General features: G+C 43.8%; 1 protein-coding gene across 1 annotated transcript in view; it reads left to right on the forward strand.

Annotated features, from left to right (window-relative positions):
• WSCD2 (WSC domain sialate O sulfotransferase 2) overlaps positions 1-22,774 on the forward strand; it is a 1,087,922-nt gene that overhangs the window by 944,784 nt on the left and 120,364 nt on the right. Inside the window, exon 9 of the mRNA XM_086943084.1 lies at positions 1,620-1,820. Within this exon, the coding sequence (XP_086799210.1) occupies positions 1,620-1,820 (201 nt within the window). The remainder of the gene's footprint in view (positions 1-1,619; positions 1,821-22,774) is intronic.

Genomic DNA, 22,774 nt, shown 5'->3' on the forward strand with positions numbered 1-22,774 from the left:
ATTAATCCTTTCCCTCACCAAAGACCCTAACACCGCCAAAACCAATCTTCACGAAGGCATGAAAGAAGTAGCCGAATGGATGAAACATAGCCGCCTAAAACTCAACTCAGACAAAACGGAGGTGCTCATCCTAGGACCTACCCCCTCTGCCTGGGACGACTCTTGGTGGCCTTCCGCTCTGGACACAGCACCCACACCCACAGACCACGCACGTAAACTTGGCTTCATCCTAGACTCCTCTCTCTCGATGTCCAGACAAGTCAACGCAGTCTCATCCTCCTGCTTCAACCTACTTCGCATTCTCAAAAAGATCTTCCGCTGGATCCCCCTCGAGACAAGAAAGACTGTCACCCACGCACTGGTCACGAGTCGACTGGATTATGGTAACACACTATACGCCGGAATCACAGAAAAATTACATAAAAAACTCCAACGCATCCAAAACGCCTCAGCGAGACTCATATTGGACATCCCTCGCCAAGATCACATCACCGGACACCTAAAAGACCTCCACTGGCTTCCCGTCAACAAAAGAATTACATTCCGTCTTCTCACCCACGCACACAAGGCCCTCTACAATCTAGGACCTGAATGCCTCAACACTCAACTGTCCTTCTACAAACCCACCCGCCAACTAAGATCGACCAATCAAGCCCTCGCCGCAGTCCCGCGCATCCGAAAATCCACCATGGGTGGCAGATCCTTCTCCTTCCTGGCTGCCAAGACCTGGAACTCACTCCCCACTCACCTCCGCCTTACTCAAAACCACATCTCCTTCAGAAAAGAACTTAAAACCTGGCTATTCGACAAATAATGAACCCCTTCCCCAAGCGCCTTGAGACCCTCTGGGTGAGTAGTGCGCTATATAAATGCCCGAACTTGAACTTGAACTTGTTGCAGTGGACTACTCAAGTGGTTGGCACAATCAATGTTACAGGCCTACTAGTATCATTTGATTTGCAGGCCCTGGGTACATGAAGTACCACATCACTGGGGACTCAGAAGTAAATTGCAAGTAAATTTGCCAATTGGGTGTGAGCCAACTCTACCATGTTTAGAGAAGAGAGCACAAGCACTTTAGCACTGGTTAGCACTGGTAAAGAACGCCAAGTCCTAAGGCCAGCAAAAACAACGTCAGCAAATCTAGAGTTTTGGCAATGGGATACTCTGTCACAGCATGACTGATATCTTGTCCACTGTACTACAACTACCATCGGCTATAATGCACTTGTAATATGGTGGATGGGACATCCACCACATTTGTGATGCAGAATCTCATCTGCCAAACATTCAATAAGGCTTTAAGGTGCTGTCCTTTCCTTCCCTTATTTTATTGATCGATTTATTTAGCAGGAATAACATTTTCACTCGAAAGTTTCACCACGGAATGGTTGGCAGAATATAGAACAATAATTCTAAAGTAGTGAACATAAAGCCAAAGAAAACATATTTTATATTCATTTAATACTGTATTATAGCCAAAGGTATGCAGATACAAGGATATGTATATCACAAGAATGAGATGGAGTCACAAAACATACACATTTAAAGCAGGGTGGAGGGAATGGGGAAGTACTCAACTTTCAAAAGATGACATTTCTAATCCTTATTCTTTTTAGGCTTCAAAGGGGAGCGAGACCACTGGAGAAGCGGAAGGACGATTTGCATAAAAACCCACGAGAGTGGCAGGAAGGAAATCGAAGCTTTTGACTCGGCCGTCCTGCTGATTCGGAACCCATACAAAGCTCTGATGGCAGAGTTCAACCGGAAGTATGGGGGCCACATTGGCTTTGCCTCACAAGCTCACTGGAAAGGAAAAGGTACGGTATGGGGCTCTGGTCGGTGACAACTGAGGTAGCTGATGGTTATTTACATCAAGGTAATCTAGAAGTGTGCTTTGCATCTTCGTTCTTCCTGGAGTCGCTTCTTCCCGGTGTCTATTTATGATTTAGGTGCATAATGCATGCACTTTGAAATGCCTGAGTACATGAAGTACCTCGTGTAAATCTATACACTAGTAAGAAGCTGTTTCCCTTTCCGGTATTACTTGCTAAACGATATGGTTGCCTGTGTTGTGAGGATTATTGAAGTTAAGAAGTGGAAGACAAGAAGCTAAAGCCAACCATTTGCATTAAATGGGTTTGCTAAGTTATGTGAAGTGTGCTCTGTTTACAGTTGATTAAGGTCAAGAGGTGCTACAAGGGACTTGATTTTGGGAGAAAAATTGCTCAGTTGGGAGTCGTATTTAAATAATCACACTCCAGTGTACCAACAAGATATCACATATGAAGAAAAGTCAAAAGTAAGAGTCAATCATTGGAAGGAGAAAGATACACGGAGAAAAATGAAAATGTATTCATCAGAAATTTTATAAGTTCAGTGAAGCAAATTACAGTTATAAATATGGGGAGACAAATGAAAAAGTCAATTTGAGCCAAACAGTAGTGAACAGAGGTATGAACAACATAAGCACATCAGTTCAAAACTGAACATCAACTCCTATTGATTACGACAAACAACCCAAAAGGCTTAATTAACAGTGGTTGTATGCTTGTGCCAATGCAGCGTTGATGGAGATGATGGAAATGTCGACGTTTCGGTCTATAATGCTGCCGGAGACAAATAAAGTTTGATAAACTTTATTTGTTTAGGTCGATGCATATGGAATCGCTGCTACATAGGAATTTAAATTTCCTTGGCGTCTTACCTCAGACTAATTTCAATCAATAGGACACATCATTAGCGTTCACCGACACGCCGTAGTCCAGATCCATATCTTGGTTCCACCGCCCGTCACCTCTCACTTTACTGGAAAGTTCTCAAACGGGAATTTGCAGGGGGTTTGTTACCAGCAATAAATGGTTTGGTCCTGATGATGGTCTTTATGACGGCAGCATTATAGACCGAAACGTCAACATTTCCATCATCTCCATCAACGCTGCATTGGATAGGAGCTAGATAGAAATTTCATTCAAAGTATCAAGTTAATGGACACATTAAATCCAACAACTTGCCATGGTTAGATTTAATGTAATTATTACAGGAAAGTAGGTTTAGAAATTATTATACTGAAGTTACCTAAAACAGCCCTGTCGCAGCCTCCTCTGATTGTCCAGCCTTTGACAGCCTGAGCCAAACTGCTCTTGAATAGGTGTAAAGAGGCCTGGGGCTGAAACAATATAGCCATTTTGTGAGAGGAGTTTTGCTTCCTGGAAAAGTTAGGGAAAGGATTGGGGCTGGGTAGATAAGCAGGAATTCAAAGGCAAGAGACCAGGGGCCAGATGTGCAACCCTTTTTTGTGCTCACAAACAGGAGATCAGCCCGTTTTGGAACGCAAAAAAGTGTCATGGCATGTATAAACACAATTTTGCGAGTCACTGACTTGCAAAAAGTGTTTGCAACTCACGCTATTAGGAAGGGGCGTCCCTTCCTAATAGCGAGACTCCATGACATTTACTATTGTTTAACTACTGCATTTGCGGTTGCAAAGCACACACAGTTTGCCACCTACTTCAAGTAGGTGTTAAACCACTCACAAACGGGTAGGGGTTCCCAGGGGACCCCTTCCCCTTTGTGAATGGATGCGAAAGTATTTGTTATGAGCAGGCAGTGGTCCCTGGGACCAGTGCCAGGCTTGTAAAAAAACTTTCATTTTTCTTTTTTAAATGCAGCCCGTTTTCCTTTAAGGAAATGGGATACATTTTTTTTTTAAACTGCTTTATGTATAAAGCAGTCCCAGACATGGTGGTCTGCTGACCACAGCAGGCCACCATCCCTGTGAGTGCTAACCATTCCCAATGGAGTTGCAAATTGCTCGTGCCTCATGAATATTGGAGAGGCATGCAATTCGGGACCCCATTGGGAATCACAAACAGTGTCTGAGGCTCTCTTGTACATTTAGTTTAGCGAGTCTCAAATAGCCAGTTGCAATTCTGCACAATTTGCGATTCGCTAAACTGAATGGTCGTACATCTGCCCCCAGATGTCATAGGCCCCAGGCCAGGCCCCACTTCCTTCAGCCCCAGCCAGATAGGAGCCCCCTAATTAGATTAGGAGAGGGGATGGAAGTGGAGTGTAGTCAGTTGTTAGCCACACCTTTGGGTTGGGGTAACCAGACACACACACCAAGGGGAGATTTTCTCCATTTTGATTTTTGTGAGAACTGTGCATTCTGAGTCAGAAATATGCCACACTTTACAGGAAGTGGTCATAGCAAGGGGTGGTAACTTTACCCCTATTTGTTGGGGTGCTCCCCATCTTGCCAGCCCAGAATGATGGATAAATATTTAGGAGCTATAGGCGATCCTCAGAACACTGCCTGGAACATCAGGCGAAAGAATACTGCCCTACTGAACTCTTGAACTGCACCACAGATGGCTTGTACTCAGAAAGACTGCATCTGCTATACTCACAAGGCTCCACAAAGGAAGCACTATGCCTCTCTTAAGGAAAAATGAGAAGAGGACATCCTGATCAGCAACAGGATGTTTCCTGGCCTGTGGTGATGCATTGTGGGAAAGTGAGTCCGAGCCACCACAAGGCAATCCAGAGTCTCTGAACCCTTAGCTGGAGATGCTGGACCCTTATTGTGCCAAAAGGAACTCAGAAACAACCAGATCTTAAAGTTTGAAAACTTTCTGCAAAGATTTGCAAAAAAGCTCCAGAAGGAGACAGGTTCGAGATAGATAGTCAAGCCTTTGACTGCAACTCGCCGATGGGATTGACCATGCTGGTCATCCTACTGAAAAGCTCCAGACAGAACTCGACTACAGCCGAGAAGGAAGCCATTGGCACCTGCTTTGAGCCCCTCCTCGCCGTTGAAGCTGAAGGATCCGATGCCTGTCTTCTCACAGACTAGCTGTGCTGCAGCAGTCCTACGTCATCGACCCGGATCCGAGAAGCCGGAGGACCCACCGTAGAGCCCGTCAACAAGAGAAAAGCACCAAGAAAAAATTAAGGGCCTGATTTATATCTCGGCGGGCCGGGTTACTTTATTACAAAGGTGATGGATATCCTGTTTACCAAACTATAAATCCCATAGGATATATTGGGATTTATATTTCGGCGGACGGGATATCCATCACTGTTCATTGTGATGGAGTAACCCTACTGCCGAAATCTAAATCAGACCCTAAGTCCGAAGGTAAACTTTTGACCGGGTCCTAGCACTCCAACTATTTGACACACGCTCCAGTATGATTGGCCTAAAACTTGGCATGGTCCAGCGAAACCAGAGAGCTGGGAATGGAGCTGTAAGCTTTTTGGTGCAAGAATGCACAATATTTTAATTTAATATTTAAAAAATCATATTTCTGGTTCTCTACATTGAACTTTTGTCATTTTGGTGTTGTTTTAAAGATACCAATATTCTCTATTCTCATAAATTGGTGTTTGAATTTTATTGAAGTTGTTTTTTTACTCATTTACTATTTTGGTGATATTAAATGCTTTACACATACCTGTCTCCTACGTTAGGCCTGACTGCTTGTTTCCTAAACTACCAAGGGTTGAACAAGGATTTATATTTTGAGACTTGACTAGACCTATTAATGATTGCAGTATTATTACAAGATGAAGGTGAATACTCCCTCCTACTAATAATCTACATGCCCTCTGCTTCACGTGTACACAGAATAGAATCACAGCACTGCACTTTGTGAGATTATGTGTAATAAAAAAAAAAAATCACAACATAGATTAATACTTTCTGTTATCTTAGGATATCGATAAAAGTGCATAGTTTGAATAAATTGATAACAGCGTTGCCTGGTGTTTATGCCAGGGAAGCTGTTGTGATGTGAATGCAAGTTGAGGCATATATGTGTGCTTGTAAAATATTTCCAACTGCAGTGACTAGAGTTTTTGGTTAGTGGCAGATAGCTTTAAATAGTTTTTTTATGAGTTGGCAGGCCTGGCAGAGGCTACAATTAACATTGGCATTAGATAGATTCAAAATAACTTATGACACACCCAGTTGTACTACTACAAGTGTATTTGAGTCCCCTAGATGTAACTCAAATTAGGATTTGGGGTCACACTGTGCTACCTTTGTGTTGGCATGAACAGTTACCACCAGGTTCTAACTGGTGGTAATAATCCATGCATACTTCTGCCCTCGAAGGACTGATGTGTGTGAAGAAGGTGTAATTACTGATTGTAAATGTTATTCACCATTTATTAGCATGACGATTTAAATCAGGTCTAAAAATGCAGCTGTGTCCTGGCAAATGTAATTCTACAGCTGAAGTGTTTTTGCACCCAATAACACAGCATGATTCTCAAGGAATAACACTTTGGTGGGAAGGAGTGAGTGAGAATGCAGAGTGTGGCCTGAGGTTGAGAAGTAGGTCTTAACATACTGGACATAAACTGGTCGTAATGGCTTAAATGCCAAAGAATTACAGATGGATAACGTTAACCGATAATTTCACTTCAGGGACACCCACTGATATAGACTCATCTAGTAACCAATCACAAAGAGTAGGTTGGAAGATATCAGGCAATGTCACTAAAAACAGTTCAAACTAGATTTACCTGTTACCAATTAAATAGTTTAAAAAAAGAAAGAAAAGGATCATCAGACTCCATTCTTAATAAAAGCTTTCAAATGAACTAGGCTTCGGAATATGTCATGTACCACCCCCGAGAGTAGGCTACTGGGTTGGGGTGAAGAAGCTGCTAGGGCAGCACATGCCTGTAAAAACAAAAGCGTGTTGCTGTAAACCCGTCTCCTTGTTTCACCTTGGCAAAAACATCTCACTGCATTCCCAGTACTGCTTTTCAAAGGTAAAATCTTTAATCTGATAATGATATACTGTAGATTTTAATTAGAAAATGGAGGCGTAACGTACATCACCTATGTAAGCGGGGAGGACCCGGTATGTGTGTGTACAGTCAGTTTGTTCACAATCTGCAAAATGACTTTATGTGATGCCTGTGGTATGTCATCGGTCAGTGATAAAATGGGCATCAACTATCAAGTTCCTGTGCTCCTTCCACTGGCTGGCATTATGCATGTTCACATCTGATGTTCTTCCTTGTTCGGTTCAATTCAGTCTTCCCAAAACCCTATATTTCATCAGGCTCTATCAATACATCTTCACCAAATTTGGCTCAGCTAGACAAAATGATTAGGGTAATTGTACGTGGGGGAAACCTCATCTCTTCCCTCATACTAAAAACCGTAAGGTTGTCCTACAGAGCATAACGGATTCTCCCTGTAACTGCAAAAACTCTGCTCTGGACCCAAAGTATTTTGCCAAATATTGCCCTATGACAAACCTGCCAGTCATAAAGAAAAATGCTTAAGAAAGCAGTCTCCAACCAATGATAGACCGCCAACCTGTCTTCAAACCACACAGCAGCACAGAGAATTCAATTCTCCAAGTAGTCAACAAAACCCTCTTCAATAGCAACAAAAAGACATCAGCCCACACATCTTGCTAGAACTCCACTGCCTTCGACTCACGCAACCATCAAACACTGATCCAGACCTTCAAAACTCACATAAAGTTTGGTCTTCCTGACATCCACTGCTTTGCCACCAGCTGTCAACATCTCATACATATGACAATTCTCTGTCTCCTGTTTAGCACCCAGGAAATGATTCTGTCCCTGACAATCTGCAACATGTGCATGGAGCCCCTTGGAGCCATACTCTCAGTCTATAACCTCAACAACCAATAGTATCCTGAAATCAAACACTCAAATATATCTCAACATCTTCTTAACCAAAGCCACTGAATGACTCAAAATATGCCTTGATCTAATGCATGAATGAATGTCAGCCCCCTACATTAAGCACAAGACTATGACAACTGAATTCCTCCTGTTTCCCAAAACACCACCTCTCCACAGACTAAAACATGATTATTCATAATGAAACTAAATGTATTGACAGCCGACAGCCAATGTCAAACCATTTAGATTAATCCTCAACACGGTCCTTCCCTTCAATAAACACATGCACAGGAAATCCAGCTTACCAGCCCCGCCCACTGTAAAAGCTGTCCCTCTTCCTTTCAAATTATTATTTCAGGCACAGGTACAAGCCCTGGTCATCTACTTCATTGAGGCAGAGCCCTGCTCTGTGGACTATCGGACATCTCACGAACCCCCAGAATGGACACGCTGCAACATGTTTCATGAAGCTCTTGGAGAAGTTTGAGCACATGACACAAATGCTAAAGGACCCACACTGGCACCCCCTCTAGGCCCGCCTTCTGCTCAGGACCATCAACATCACTTAAAAAGCCATCAGAAGCATAAACCCTCCCTACCAAGAAACTAGCATCCTCAGGTAGAGAATGCCTCACCTAGAACCAGGGTACTGAAGAAATACACACAAAAGAGACAAACCAGAAGGCAGTCCTTCTTCATGAATGTATCCATGGTTTGTTGTGCTATTTCTAATAATAACATAAGTGCTGCAAACATCCTGCTGTTCAGAAAGAAATTAAAGAGCAATCTGTTCAATGTGTTCTGCTACCACCTGCAACAGTATTTTATCTGTTACCTGCTTCTTGTAAAATATTTTCAATAAGACCTGTAGGCTCCCGCCCCCTGTTCAGTGCACTGTTGCCTAGAAGCTAAGATCAGGCTATTGATATGCAGTGATATATACAAATATGCATTTAACCAGGGAATTGTTAAGTAAGATCACAGTACATTTTCCTTGCTATGCTCCATTGATTCTGAGCCTGCAGACCCCTAGCTTCTTCCAGGGAATATGTGTTGAGTCATTATAAGTGTAATATCCTGCATGCTTCTGTTGAGACTTGTGTGCTGTAGAGACGTTATGTGATGGGTAAAACATGCCACGACTTTAACCCAGTGAGGTGTATTAAGTCATAAACAATGTGTAAATAAATAAATGAGTAATTCAATGAATTCTTCACAGCTCTTAAATAGCACCTCTTAACACATATTAGCTCTAATTCTCTGGCAATTTTTAATGATAGTATAATGCGTCTGTGGTATTTGCAGTCTGTTCGAAACAGTCTAAAATCAGTTCTTTTTTGTTAAGATTAAAGTAACATAGAGCAAACATCTCTTATTTAAACCCATAGATGAAATTAAATGTATACAGTGCACAAAACCAAATGACGTCATGGCTTCGAAGCACTAGAAGCACTAGATCAACCTGAGCTAGTGACCCGCAAACAACCATGCATGGCCTAGGGGAAATCGAAGCACTATGTGGAAAAAAGACAGACTTTAAGGCCCTTTCTAAAGGCCAAATGACTCTTGAGGCTAGTTAAGTGGATGGAAGGCTGTTCCACAGCTTAGCTGTGGTCATCAAGAAAGATCTTCCTCCCCATCCTGAATTTAGGAACTGCCATCAAGTTATGCTTGGCAGAGCGGAGTGACATGCATGACAAGGACCAATAAAACTTGGCTCTCATAGCTTGGAGGCCTGACCTGTGCAGGGCATTATAAGGAATGCATAAGGCATTAAAATTAATTTGCGTCCTAACTAGAAGCCAGTGCAGCTTAGCAAGCTTCATAGAGACTGACTGATACTTGGGGATTTGTAGAATAAGCCTGCCAACTGCATTCTGAGCAGTTTGACGTTTATTCAACGAATACTTGTTGATGTTTAGATAGAGGGCATTGAAGTAATCGATCCCTGAAGAGATCAGTGCCAAAACTGCTGTATTGTGCCTTGATTGCATATTGTAAGGATAAACTTACCGCAATATTGTGACCTTCATAAAATAGGATGATACTGTCCAGCTAACCTGTAGATCAAAGGAAAGCAGATGGTAAACCATGACCCCAAGATTTTTTGACAACTTCCCAACTCATCTGTTCACCAGCTGCTGTTCCAAGCCTAAGATAGACCTCCAAAGATAATAACCTTGGTTTTATCAGTATTTACCTTAAGGCAATTATTCCTCATCCAGACAGAGATTGCCATCATACAGTTGTTGAAATTAATGGCTAATGTGTGCCCATCATCTGTAATCCATGCAATGATTTGTGTGTCATCAGCATAAGAAAACACCTGGAAATCGAAAGATTGGATTAACTTTGCAAGAGGGGAGACATTTAAATTAAACAATGTGTGGGACTAAGTGAGGATCCCTGCTGTACCCCACAAGGAAGAGAGAAGGGTTAAGATTTTAGCCAACCACAGACAACTGTCTGTGTTCTGTCCATTAAAAGAATGACCTTTGAAAATTAAAAGCAGTGTCTTTAAAGCTTAGCTGAGCTGAGTAGGATGTTAGGACCACAGGAGAAACCACGTTGAAGGCTGCGGACAGATCTAACAAGATCAATGCCGCAGCCTGACCCACATCAACCAGCAATCTGATGTTATTTGCTACCCAGACCAACGTGGTTCTGTACTATGACAATTACAGAACCCAAATTGTGAAGGGCCCAGTATCTCATAGTACTTCATGAATTTTGTCAGCTGTCCATTCAGATGTTTCTCCAGGATTTTTTCAGGGATACAGCCTGATATTTTTTGATATACTTAGGGTCCAGATACGTTTTTTGTAGGAGAGGTCTAATTGCTGCCTCTTTCCATGGCTTAGAAAATCATCCAGTTAAGATAGACTTACGATGGAGCTTAGCATCCCTGCAATTGTTTGTGCGGCCAGATAGATAAATTTGGTTTGCGGGCAAGGTTCAAAGGGGGATTCTGACTTAGTGCATAAGAGATATTTTTTAGGTTCTTCCTCTCTAATATGTTGAAAATATGAAAATATAGGTTGATTTACCAAATTCTCTTCGCTCACTAAGGTATCAACTGTCTCCGGTGGACCTTGTTCTCTAGGGTTGTATATCTCCTCGAATACTTGTTTTCACAAATTCAGCATGTATAGTCGGAATTTTTGTCAAAAAAAAGAGCCACGTTATCACAAAAGTCCTGAGTACCATCTGAAAGTTTTAGGTTCTTTCGGGAGGACGTTGTATTTATAATCTTAAACAGCTCTCGGGACAAGTTAGAGGTATTAGTGATTTTCTCAGTGCAGAATTTATATTTTTCTTCAACAATGGCAAGCTTGTAGTCTCTAAGCAGATCTCGAGATTGTTTTACCACTGGTACATATTTTCTTGACCATACTCGTTCCTGTAGTTTGTCTCAGAGATTTTTTTTCATACAAATGTTTTGATTGGGGAAATTTTATTGACATAAACACCTCCTATTGTGTGTTTGATGTAGCACCCTAGGTGGACAAACGTATGCCCAGACATAGGTTCCCTGCTCACTGTGACAAAGCATCCAAGCTGTACCATACTGATGTGGCCAAAACTGGTCTGGGGTTGCTTGTGGTCACTTTTGATGGGAGCAGGAGAAGGGTCAGAACTGATTTGTGAACCTCTGCCTAGAGTGGCACTGAGGCCAGAACATGATGAATGGGAGTGCTAGTCAGAGTAATTGACAGTGGATAATATGTAAGCTTTCTCACACCACCTTTTGTGAGTTTGATAGTAATGGTATTAACATCAAGAATAAAATGTGTTTCACAAAGTGTTCAGAAAGTAGGATTATGCTGTTCCTTTATTGTCAATGTTTTAAGAGTCAGAACAGACCGGAACCAACCGTGCCCCAACAGGGATTTAGAGTTAGGAATCCATATGTTGGATTATAATGTCCTCATACACCCTTTCGGGTGTCATGCTTCATCATTTGGGCTGCTCCTCGTTGGGTAGGCTGTGCAATACCCAATGGGCTCCCTTTGGTAGGGGCACTTTATCAGAGATCTTTTATCCAACAGCCGTATGGTGAAGTGCGGGTGTAGGGCCATAACTGTGTAGATGTAGGAAGGTGCTTTAAAATAGGGTTTGGAGTACCTAGAAGAACATACTTTTATTCTGGGGTGTAGTGTAGTTCCTATATTCCCAATAGGCTCTGCGCATTGGAATAACATATCCTATAGATGTGACGTAGGACTTAGGACGACTAGGTCTCTATCGAAAATATTAGACTTAATTGTGACTGCCAGCTAGCTCAGAGGTCACTAGAAATTTTCTTGAATACCCAAGAAGAGATTCGTTTATGACAACTGCTTAAACATGACAACTTTGTTTCCCCAAGATAAAACTGATCTTCAGAGTCGTGGAAACAATAGATAGATATTTCACTGAGTCAATTGTGTATGCTTTGTTTCTTCAGAGGTGCAGGGAAATAGAGAGACGGGCGTTTTAAATAAAAGTATTTATTGAACAGTCTTCTTTCTCATGCAGAAGAAATGAACTGTTACAATCGTAATACTTGCTGTAAAGTTTAATGTGTACAGCAAGAAGAGTATTATAAAATAATACTGTAAAAGCATTGTATGGTTTCTAAACCATAAAATACATACATAAATAACAAAGACTAAAAGTACTCAACTGGTGCTTCTAAAATACGACTACCCCAATGTACCTAACCTAAGTCTAGTACAAGGGAAGAAGTAAGTATGGGTTTAGTTTCTTTGCCAAGAATCTATCCAAGATTTCTCTTAGGGTCTAATCAGCTCCATATCTTGGTTTAGAATGGAGGAGGGATGGTATCTCTGTCTCGGGGCAAGGAAACACTGAAGCTGGATTCTCAGTGAGAGAAAGGCAGCCTCTCAGCAGGTGTGTCAGCTGGAGGGTCGGCTTCCTTCGGCACTTGCTGTAGCGAGTAGATAGTCGAACTGCTCCAAACCAGCGTGTGTTTGCCACAGCAAGTGTAGGCATATTTATATCTTGAAGGTGCCTGGATTGACGTAAAGTCAGAAATAATAACGTCACCAAAGAACGGTAATTCTTTGAAAACGCCAAGATTTCTAGGACAAATCAATATTCAAGAAAGGGAATGTCCCTGACTGCTGAAGCCGAGTTTTCCAAGAAATCGTTGTGGCTTTTTGGAACTAGTGGAAGTAGCCATGCCTTATTTGGACTGGATGGGTTATGTCTAAAGATGGTTATAATTTCAATGCCTATATAAGGGTAATGTGAATTATACCTATATAAGGGCATGAATCGTGAAAATTACACTAGGGTCCTAAAATGCTACTCAACAGGGGGTCTCCTACCCTAAATAAGAACAAATAACAAGGCACTCGCCCGAGTATGATGTCTTTGGTAGGGGTGTCCTTGTTAAAAAGTGTAAGTCAACATGTTTCACGCTTCTACTTTATTTTACTAGCGATTCTTCAGGACCGGAAAGGATAGCCACAGGAGAAACCACGTTGAAGGCTGCGGACAGATCTAACAAGATCAATGCCGCAGCCTGACCCACATCAACCAGCAATCTGATGTTATTTGCTACCCAGACCAACGTGGTTCTGTACTATGACAATTACAGAACCCAAATTGTGAAGGGCCCAGTATCTCATAGTACTTCATGAATTTTGTCAGCTGTCCATTCAGATGTTTCTCCAGGATTTTTTCAGGGATACAGCCTATAGTGGTATTGAATTTACTCACAGTCAAAATGTCTACTTATTAATGTACCTGTTTAGACCTGGATCTACCTGTAATGGGAGACAAAAAGCTGGTATAATTCAGGCTAATATGGTACATAACAAATGCAGACATGGTATTTGTGATGACCCTGACTTCTTATCTTTGCTCATGTGCAGTGAATGCATATGCATTTGAGGACATCTAAAAGCAACATAGCTAAAACAAGTGGTGAGTTCCCACAGTGAGCTAATGTGACTTATTGCCCCTGTGGAAATTCAGTAGCGCAGCAGCGATACATTAGTATGGACTCACCCAATTGTGTAGAGTACCCTGCCATCAACAGTACCCGGTGGGTCATGCATACGGTTTTGCTCCTATGTGTGATTGACTAAAAAGGAAAAATACAAGCAGAAATAGAAGCAGGAGGCTCAAACTTTACTTGTTTTTTTACGTCGAATGTTTTCAACAACACCTAATGTAATCATGGGACCATCCCCAGCGTACTTTTATTTAATGCAAGGTTAAATCATTCAATCCTTGTTATACATAGGCTACTCCTAGAAGTGGTTCTTGCCTATTGGCATGCGTATATACATTGGAGGTCTCACTTTTGTCATTGGAGTATTAAACCATAAAGGCTGTGGGGCATGTCCGTTTTTAAAGTAATTTTTTACCGCATACGTGAGCCTTGTTTTACCGGTTATGGTGTGTAAATCCACCCCTGACCACTACTATTCGCTTTGTGCACTGCACCCCAAGTGTCGTGAGAATGGGAGGTTAACTCGTTGTTATCACGTTATTCCCATCAGGGTGTGTGTTATTGTTAAATTAGAAGTTATGCCTCTTACGCCTGACTCAGGGGCAGTTTTCTTCTAAGATCCAGTGCTTGCCGCTTACGCTGGATTAGTGATTGGCGATCAGTGTATTTAGATTGCGCTACCGGCTAGCAGGCCCGGACTGGCCATAGCGGGTAACGGGCAATCCCCCGGTGCGCCGCAAGGGTGGGGGCCGGTTTTGTTACAGGGCCGTGTTTGCAGCAGAGCTGCAAAATCGGCCCTGCAACAAAATCGTCCGAAAACCGGCCCTAGAAAAAGTGCTCGGCGGCACCTCCAACCCCCCTGAGTTGGGGAGGGGGCGGGCGGCTGAGCACTTTGCTAGGGAAGGTTTTGGTTCCCAGTCTAGCCCTGCCGGCTAGAAGGTGAAGTCATCACCTTACCGCTCCTGCCTTATTAGTGCACCTAATCTCGGGTGCTCTACTGCGCTCCCTGTCTTTTAAACTAACCCGCCTTGTTGGTGTGCTCGCCAGATGCCCCGCCACCAGCGCCGGAACAGTTCTTATCACTTCCAGTATTGTAAACCCAGTCTGGCACCTAAAATGTACTCACGGTTCTGCACTTTATGCCTTGTCCACGACCTACCCACTCCACCGGGTCCGGGAGGTGGCGAGGTTAATGGCTACCGGGATCTTGTCCCCTAGGTTTGTCATGTGACAGAGGGTGGGGCCATCAAAGCCTGGTGGTGAAACACTCAACCGGAGCAAGACCTAGTATTCGGTGGCCATCTTGGAACGGTGTTTGTGCCAATTGCGTGGAAATATAGCTTGGGTTTTTTTTGTTTGCAATGTTATGTGTGCATTGTTGTGTGTAACGTGTCCCCTATTTTTATGTAGTTTATAGGTGAATTTCACCGCCAGTCTCTGTTGGATGGATATGATTGGTATTCTCTGGACACCTCATATCACAATGGGACTCTTCTTGTCTAACTTGGCAGCCATTTTAAAGTGTGGTGGTCACTTCATTTGAACCCTGGTTATTAGAGCTGGTGAACATGTATCATTCTGGTGTGTAATCCTGATCTGTAGCTCTCATTCCCTGTGATGTTATTTAATGTGAACGCTTGCGCATCCCTGGCTCTCACCCATAATAATATTTGGAAGTTAATGTGTGTTATGGATCCTGCCAAAATAGCCAGGGTGGTAATACTGGTCAGTTTAGATTCTAATTGAGCTCCATGGTATATCTTCATTAAGCCCCTTGTTATACGTGGATAATTGATGTATCTTCTTTTGCTCTTTCGCAAAAAGGTCAGTCTTGGATATTTTAGGAGATGCTTCCAGAATTACCCATTTCAAAGAATCTGGTGAGTGTTTTTTTCAAGGTAGTGGGCACACTTTTTTAAAATGTTGACATTTCATTATATATTAAGAGGAAGAGAAAAAGTTAGATGGTCTATGGGATAACAGTGAAAAGAGGAAGCAGTGCAAAAAAAAACTAGGCAACACACCTTCTCCATCTAGGCACTCAGGATCTGGAAGAACATCCCTGTATCTATGACAAAGGCTCCTACCTTTTTTAATTAAGCAATGATCTGAAGACACACCTTTTGTTTAAAGATCACTGCATGGTAAATGGCTTGCCTCCTGTCTCAGAAACGAGTACCCTACCAGCATACTCTCTGAGTGTATCTCTACCATCCACCCTAAACTGAGGTAACCACATTTCGGCTGGGCGCCAGCTATGCAAATATGACACAAATACATCTATACACTAAAGAAAAAGGGGGCATGGGGGACAAGTAGCACGATTCGAGGGGTGGGGGAGGGGTGTACACCTGCATCCAATCAGAACACTATCTCAAGTTACATGAGAACTCAGTAAAGTTGAGCTAAGAATTTTCAAAACACTGGGACATTATACTGATTTGTTTATTAAACATTCCTCAATCTAGCCTTTAAATAGTTTTACACCCTGTGTCTGTAAAGAGCTTCCTGTTGAACTTCCACTGTCGTAGTATTTCTATTTTAGTACCTTAAAGCACATCTACACATGGCCAGTAATATGTTTTTTGGGGACCCGGGCCATAAAGGAATGCGCCCTCTAACTTACATAAGTGACAGATTCAGGGCTACGGAAGCTGCTTTATGCAGATTCCTACTGGGCTGCAAATCCTCCACTCAGCCACCTACAACCAACTCCTTTACAGGTCATATTGGGCTAAAGGTTTAAGAAATGCTTGTGGCCTGAGAGTTAAAACTGTGGTGACGCTTAAGTGCTGGACTTTGGACATCCAGCAGTGTCTCTGAATGGGCAGGAGGCCTAATTGCAGGACAAACCTGCAAATTGTGTTTCCTTGCAGCTGGGGCAAGAGGAAGTGTCCCTTCCCCTAGGCATCCTTACACCATTCATGGGCCCATTTGCAAAGAGGCACCTTTCTTTCAATTGGATCAGCAGGGTACAAGAAGACTGGTGGTGTGTTGCACTGGTTCAAGGGCCCATGATGGTGGCCTTATTGCAAAGCTCAGGGCAGCTGCCCACACTGCCCATGCCTTGCACCGTCTCTGCTTCCACAAGACAACATTTTGTTGGAGTTCAGTAAGGTTACAAGTGGAACCCAAAATGGGTAATAAATGATACCAATAACATGTAAATCATTGACAAGGTAAGGAGACAGCACACACTGAGCACCAATGTCACAGTGAACAACATCACAAGCAAAGCTTAATAATAAATGTTCTGGTCCGTACACTGCATGAATGGAGTGAAGAATATTATTCTCCACTAAGGGCTTGATTACAAGTCAGACTGGGCTCTATCCCTGGGTGGATACCTCTGCCTGATCATGATTGGTCCTTGCGCAGGAACACCAGACTCAATCTTACTGCCCTGTAATTCCTGCTTGAAAAATCATAAGAGCCTTTGGCTGCATTAGAAGCCAAGCTTTGTCCCCTACGCGCTCCCAGTTTATTTCTCTATCAAGGTGGGAGAATTCAGGGATCTTCCCTGCCAGAACTAATCACCCCATCAATCCTTTATTTTGCATATCCCCTCCATCAACTCGAAGCACGTGGTAAAGGTGTAAATTAAGCCCCTCAGAAAAAGGAAATACTATCCAGAATACTGCATGTTAACTTATGTCCACACAGTTATTCCACATTCTGAGGTGTTTATCTTGTAATTGTACAGTACTGGTAGAGTATTACTGCACGGTAATAAAAATGTGCACCCCATCAGTGCTGAGCAACTCATAATCAGGGTCTACGAGGTAGAAATGTAACTCTCAAAAATAGGTCTAGGTGGCTTTTTCCTTAGGTCTAAAAACTCTTGTGAATTTGCGTAAAATGTAAAAAGTTTTGTCTAATGCAACGTTGTGCGTATTTTTCTCTAATGGGCCACTGGCTCTATCAGAAAATCTACTCAACACTGTCACCTGTTGACATCTTGTGTGACGCATATTTAATTTTCACATGAAATGTCAGTAAATGCATTTTGCCAAATTGTGTCATTTTCTGAAAAGTGTGTGAATTGTTTAAAAAAAAAAAGGTGCCAAGGGACGACCCATGGGGGGTTTAACTATTTGGATACGCCAAGGTCTACCCATTACAATCAATGTGGTGGAATAGGGTAGCAATGATATCCAATTGATAAGAATGGTTTTAGACCCCGGGGGAGGACTAGACATTTATAATGTCTATGTCAGGGGCAATATAAGAGGAAAATCAACTATCCTAGAGGCCTTGTCCTATCTTTTGGAAAAACAGTCCTTGGGCAACAATGTTATAGTCACTGGCGATCTAATACGGACTTTTGAACCACTAGATATCTCTGACGATTCACTGGGGCGGGAGGAGGACATGCAATGGGGTGTTCCAATTTTAGATCTGGCCCTGGTTCGGCGGTGGACTAATGACATAATACGATTGAACGCCATCTGCCTGGAACAGGGACTAAGAGCCCTAAATGGGAGAACAAAGAGTGACAGGGGAGGCGTCTGCACATTTGACAATGGTCGTAGTCAAAGTCGGATAGACTATGTCCTCTGTAGCCTGAACTTGTGGCAGCTAGTATGTGATATGGAAGTAAAGGGTAGATTGGAGAGTGATCACAACCCTCTCTGTGTGGCCCACTACTGGTGGTCGGTCACAACAGGGAATTCCCAATTGACCAATGCTCCTCTGCCTGACATGACTAATGACATGCGCAGATTGAAATGGCTGTGTGTACTGGCCAATGCAGAATCCATGGCATTTATAACCTCCAATGTGGATATTGCTATAACCGCTATGGAGGATGCAGTCTTAGTAACTCCAGGGTCAAGGGAAATAACTGATATCCATGATAAACTCTTTTCCCTCCTAAAACCGCACTTTCTGAGGCCTTGCAAGATAAATAACAAACAACCACCTACACTAGCCAAATGGTATAATCATCAGTGTAGGGAAGCTAGGCTAAGCTTGGGCAGAGCAATTCGGAGCAGGGATGGGGTAGAGATTAGTGGCGCCAGAAAGCATTACAAGGCCAGCCTATCCTTAGCTAAACATCTATGGGATAAACAGCATTGGGCCGAATTAAAGGAGGCCTCGGGGGCTAAGGATTCTAGGTTATTCTGGAACATTGTTAAGTGGGGCAGAGGTGGAATCCCAGACAAACCCGGTAACAATGTCCCAGAGGGTGCCTGGTTAGATCCTTTTAAACCCCAATATGCAGAGACTGCACAGCATAAGGGCATGGAAGCTATTCCATCTGTATATTCCACTGGGAATTTATTTACCCTTAAGGAAACTGAGGCTGTTCTATGCACTGTCCCCGGGGGAAGGGCCCCGGGTTTAGATGGCGTACCAGCTGATATTTTCATTAATGATAAGGCGCGGTGGGCCAGATATATATTCCTTCTGGGAAATGCCATTGCGAAGGGATCGGTCGTTCCGGAATCATCGAAGGGAGCGATCATTATACCCATATATAAAAAAGGGGATAGGTCTCTTCCAGTCAACTATAGGCCGATAAGCCTGATTGCCACTGTTCAAAAAGTGGTATGTAGGATGGTGGTTAACAAACTGATGGATTGGGTTGACGAGAATAATGCCCTGTCCCCTTACCAGGCTGGTTTTCGGCGGGCCACTAGTACAGTGGACCAGGTGTTTCGTTTCGCTCTGCTACAGTGGGGGACAGTGGTGCTAGGCGAAGGCATTCTGTATGTTGCTTTTGTTGACCTGCGGGCTGCCTTCGACCTGGTCCCAAGGAGAAAGCTCTGGGCAGTTTTGAGTGAAATGGGTCTCCCGGCTGAGCTACTTACCCTGGTAATGAGGTTGCATGAATGCAACTTCGCTAAAATCCAATGGGGCATGCATGGTGAATCCTCTGCTGACTTCCCGGTTGAACGTGGAGTGCGCCAAGGGAGCGCAATGGCTCCCCTGCTTTTCTCATTATTTATAAATGGGATGGTGGCTCGGATGTTGGATGCCAGTGTAGATGCGCCATCGTTGGCGGGCCTCAGGGTTCCGATCCTGATGTTCGCCGACGATACGCTAATTCTATCCAAAACTCCAGGCGGTCTGCAGCGAGCACTGAACATCTTCGATTCTTTTTGTGGGGAACATGGCCTAGAAGTCAATGTGGGTAAGACCAAGATGATGGCCTTTACACCAAAGCGTAGACCCAGGCCAAAAATATTCTTGAACAATTGTTTGCTAGAGGTGGTCACTGTATTCACCTATTTTGGGATACAGATAACAAATGATTTGAGATGGTCCCAGCACATAGCAATGGCGGGCTTGAGGCACCAACAAATCTCGGGGGCACTTCGGGCAGAGCACAAAAAATCCAGGTCCAAACCAATAAAACCTGTTTTGGCAGTGTATGAGGCAAAAGCTCTTGGGTCTGCTCTATATGGGGCAGAGCTGTGGGGCTTTGGGAAGTTTCGTCCCTTGCAGTTTGAGTTTAAGTTTGAGTTTAAAAATTCTTATATAGCGCTCTTACACCAGCGGTTTCATGGCGCTGTAACTGGCAGATCTCCACAATAGACAAGGAAAGGAGGTCGGGTAACAAAGGACTAAATGAAAGTTTTGCTGAAGAAGTAAGCTTTAAGTTTCTTTCGAAACTGGGAATATGGGGTTAGGGATCTGAGATCAAGGGGTAATGAGTTCCAAAGGGTTGGGGCAAGGGTCGCAAATTTTGAGCCCCCCCACTTTTTCCGGCGAAACCGGGGAACTGTCAGGAGGGATTGGGAAGAAGATCGGAGCTCCCTAGTTGGCAAGTAGGGGATAATCTCCGAAGAAATGAATGCAGGGGCCGTGCCCAATCGAGCCTGGTAAGTGATAGATGCAAGCTTGAATTGGATACGTTCCCGAACCGGAAGCCAATGTAAAAGTTTCAGAAGGGTGGTGACATGTGAGGATTTAGGAAGGTTAAAGACCAGCCGAGCCGCCTGGTTTTGGATCATCTGCAACCGCCTGAGACTATATGCAGGTATACCTGCATATAGGGCGTTGCCATAATCCAGGCGGGAGATGACCATCGCAAGGACGATTAACTTCAAGGCCTCAAAGGTGAAAAATCGAGAGACCCTGCGGATGGTACGAAGAGAAAGAAAAGAGGAAGAAACCACAGAACTGACCTGGGAGTGAAGGTTAAGGTGAGAGTTGAGTTTAATACCGAGGGTTTTGACCGAAGTAGAGGGGACCGGAGAGGGACCAAGGGAAGGGGGCCAAAAAAGTGAAGACCAGGGACTGGAACAACCACCCGTCAACACTAACTCGGTCTTATCAGGGTTGAGTTTCAGGTGGTTGAAATCCATCCAGTCCCTGATGAAAATCATAGTGGACTGAAAATTAGAGATAGAGGCAGAAGAAGAGGACAGATTGAAGACAAGTTGGAGGTCATCCGCATAGTTATATACGGCGACCTCCATTTGTTGTAAAGAAAAGATTAGGGGAGAAATGTAAAGATTAAACAGAAGAGGTGAAAGGGAGGAGCCTTGGGGGACCCCGCACAGAACCTTCCGAAAGTCCGCAGTGAAGTCACCCAGGCGAACTGCCTGGGTGCGGTCCCTCAGGAAGGAGGACAACCAAACCAGGGCCGTACCCCCGATCCCCGCCGCCACGACACGGGAAAGTAAGATGGTATGATCCACCGTGTCGAAGGCGGCAGAGAGATCGAGGAGGACCAGTGCCTGGAATTGATTGGTGTCCCTCCCCTCCCTGAGGTTGTCAAGGACCGAAAGGACTACGGACTCCGTAGAGTGTGCGGGGCGAAAACCAGCCTGGCGGGAAGCCAATACCCCATTTTCTTCCACAAAGGTGCTCAGAGACCTGGTGACATGGCGCTCGAGCACCTTAGCCAAAAATGGTAGGAGAGAAATGGGGTGAAAGTTGGCTGGGATCGAGGGGTCTGCGCCAGGTTTTTTTAAAATGGGTAAAATGATAGCTGATTTCAAGGGGTTGGGGACAACCCCCTGAGAGAGTGAGCTGTTTAGTAAGTGAAGGGGATGATCAGGGCAAGAGATGTAAATGTGACGAAGTATTTGAGCGGGACAGGTGTCAAGGGGAGAGCCAGATTTTACAAGGGGGATTAAGGATGTGAAGGATTCCTTGGTCAGAAGGGGGAGAGAGTTTAATTGTCCTTGGGAAGGAGGGCACTGAGGATCAACAAAAGACGGGGAAGGTGCAGGGATATTAGCTTTAATGGCAGCAATTTTATCAATAAAAAAGCTGTTCAGAGAGTGACAAAGGGCAAGGGAAGGAGAGGGCTTAAGAGAGGTACGATCTGAAAAGGCTAGGTTCTGAACAATCGAGAAAATTTCCCTTGATTGGTTCTTGGCTGTGAGGATCTTGGAGGAGAAATAGGCCGTTTTAGCGGCCAAGATGGCATTCTTATATTGAGCTAATAGAGTGGTAAAATCAGCTCTTAAGATGGGACAATAGTTTCTCCTCCAGGCCCTCTCAGCACGGCGTACCGATAATTTGATGGTTTTCAGGTCATCGGTAAACCACAAGTTGGCATCTTTCTCCCGCTTGGAGGTCAGACGTTTCAAGGGGGCAATGGACTCACTGGCTGAGGAGAGCCATTGTTCAATGATGTTCACCTGAGCCGAGCTGGAAAGCCTGTGTAAGACAGGATAGGAAGCACTTAAAAGAGCTGATAAGTTCGCCGGGTCAACTCTACTCCACGAGCGGACCCAGACATTTTTGGGAAGGGGGGCCCTAACTGGAGAACTGATAGGAAGAACAAAAGAAATCAAGTGATGATCAGACCAAGTGCAAGGAGAAATAAGAAGGGAGTCGACAGGGCAGTTCAAGGACCAAATCTGGTCCAAGATATGCCCCTTGACGTGAGTTGGGGAAGATACGTGAGAAACAAAATTAAGAGATAAAAGTGTGTCTGAAAACTCTCTAGAAGATGAACACTCTGCTGGGTCGGAGGGCCAAAAATTAAAATCACCCAGTAATAACACCGAAGAGTTATTAACCGAGAGGGTGGCTAGCACCTCCTGGAAATCAGGGAGAAATCGTAGAGGCGACTGGGGAGGCCGATAAATGAGAAGACAGGTTAGAGGGGGGATGTGGACGTGGTTCGAATAGCAAGATACTCTGTGGTGGCAATATCGGGGAGAG

The sequence above is a fragment of the Lissotriton vulgaris genome, chromosome 11, assembly GCF_964263255.1.
Source record: "Lissotriton vulgaris chromosome 11, aLisVul1.2, whole genome shotgun sequence".
Classification (NCBI taxonomy): domain Eukaryota; kingdom Metazoa; phylum Chordata; class Amphibia; order Caudata; family Salamandridae; genus Lissotriton; species Lissotriton vulgaris.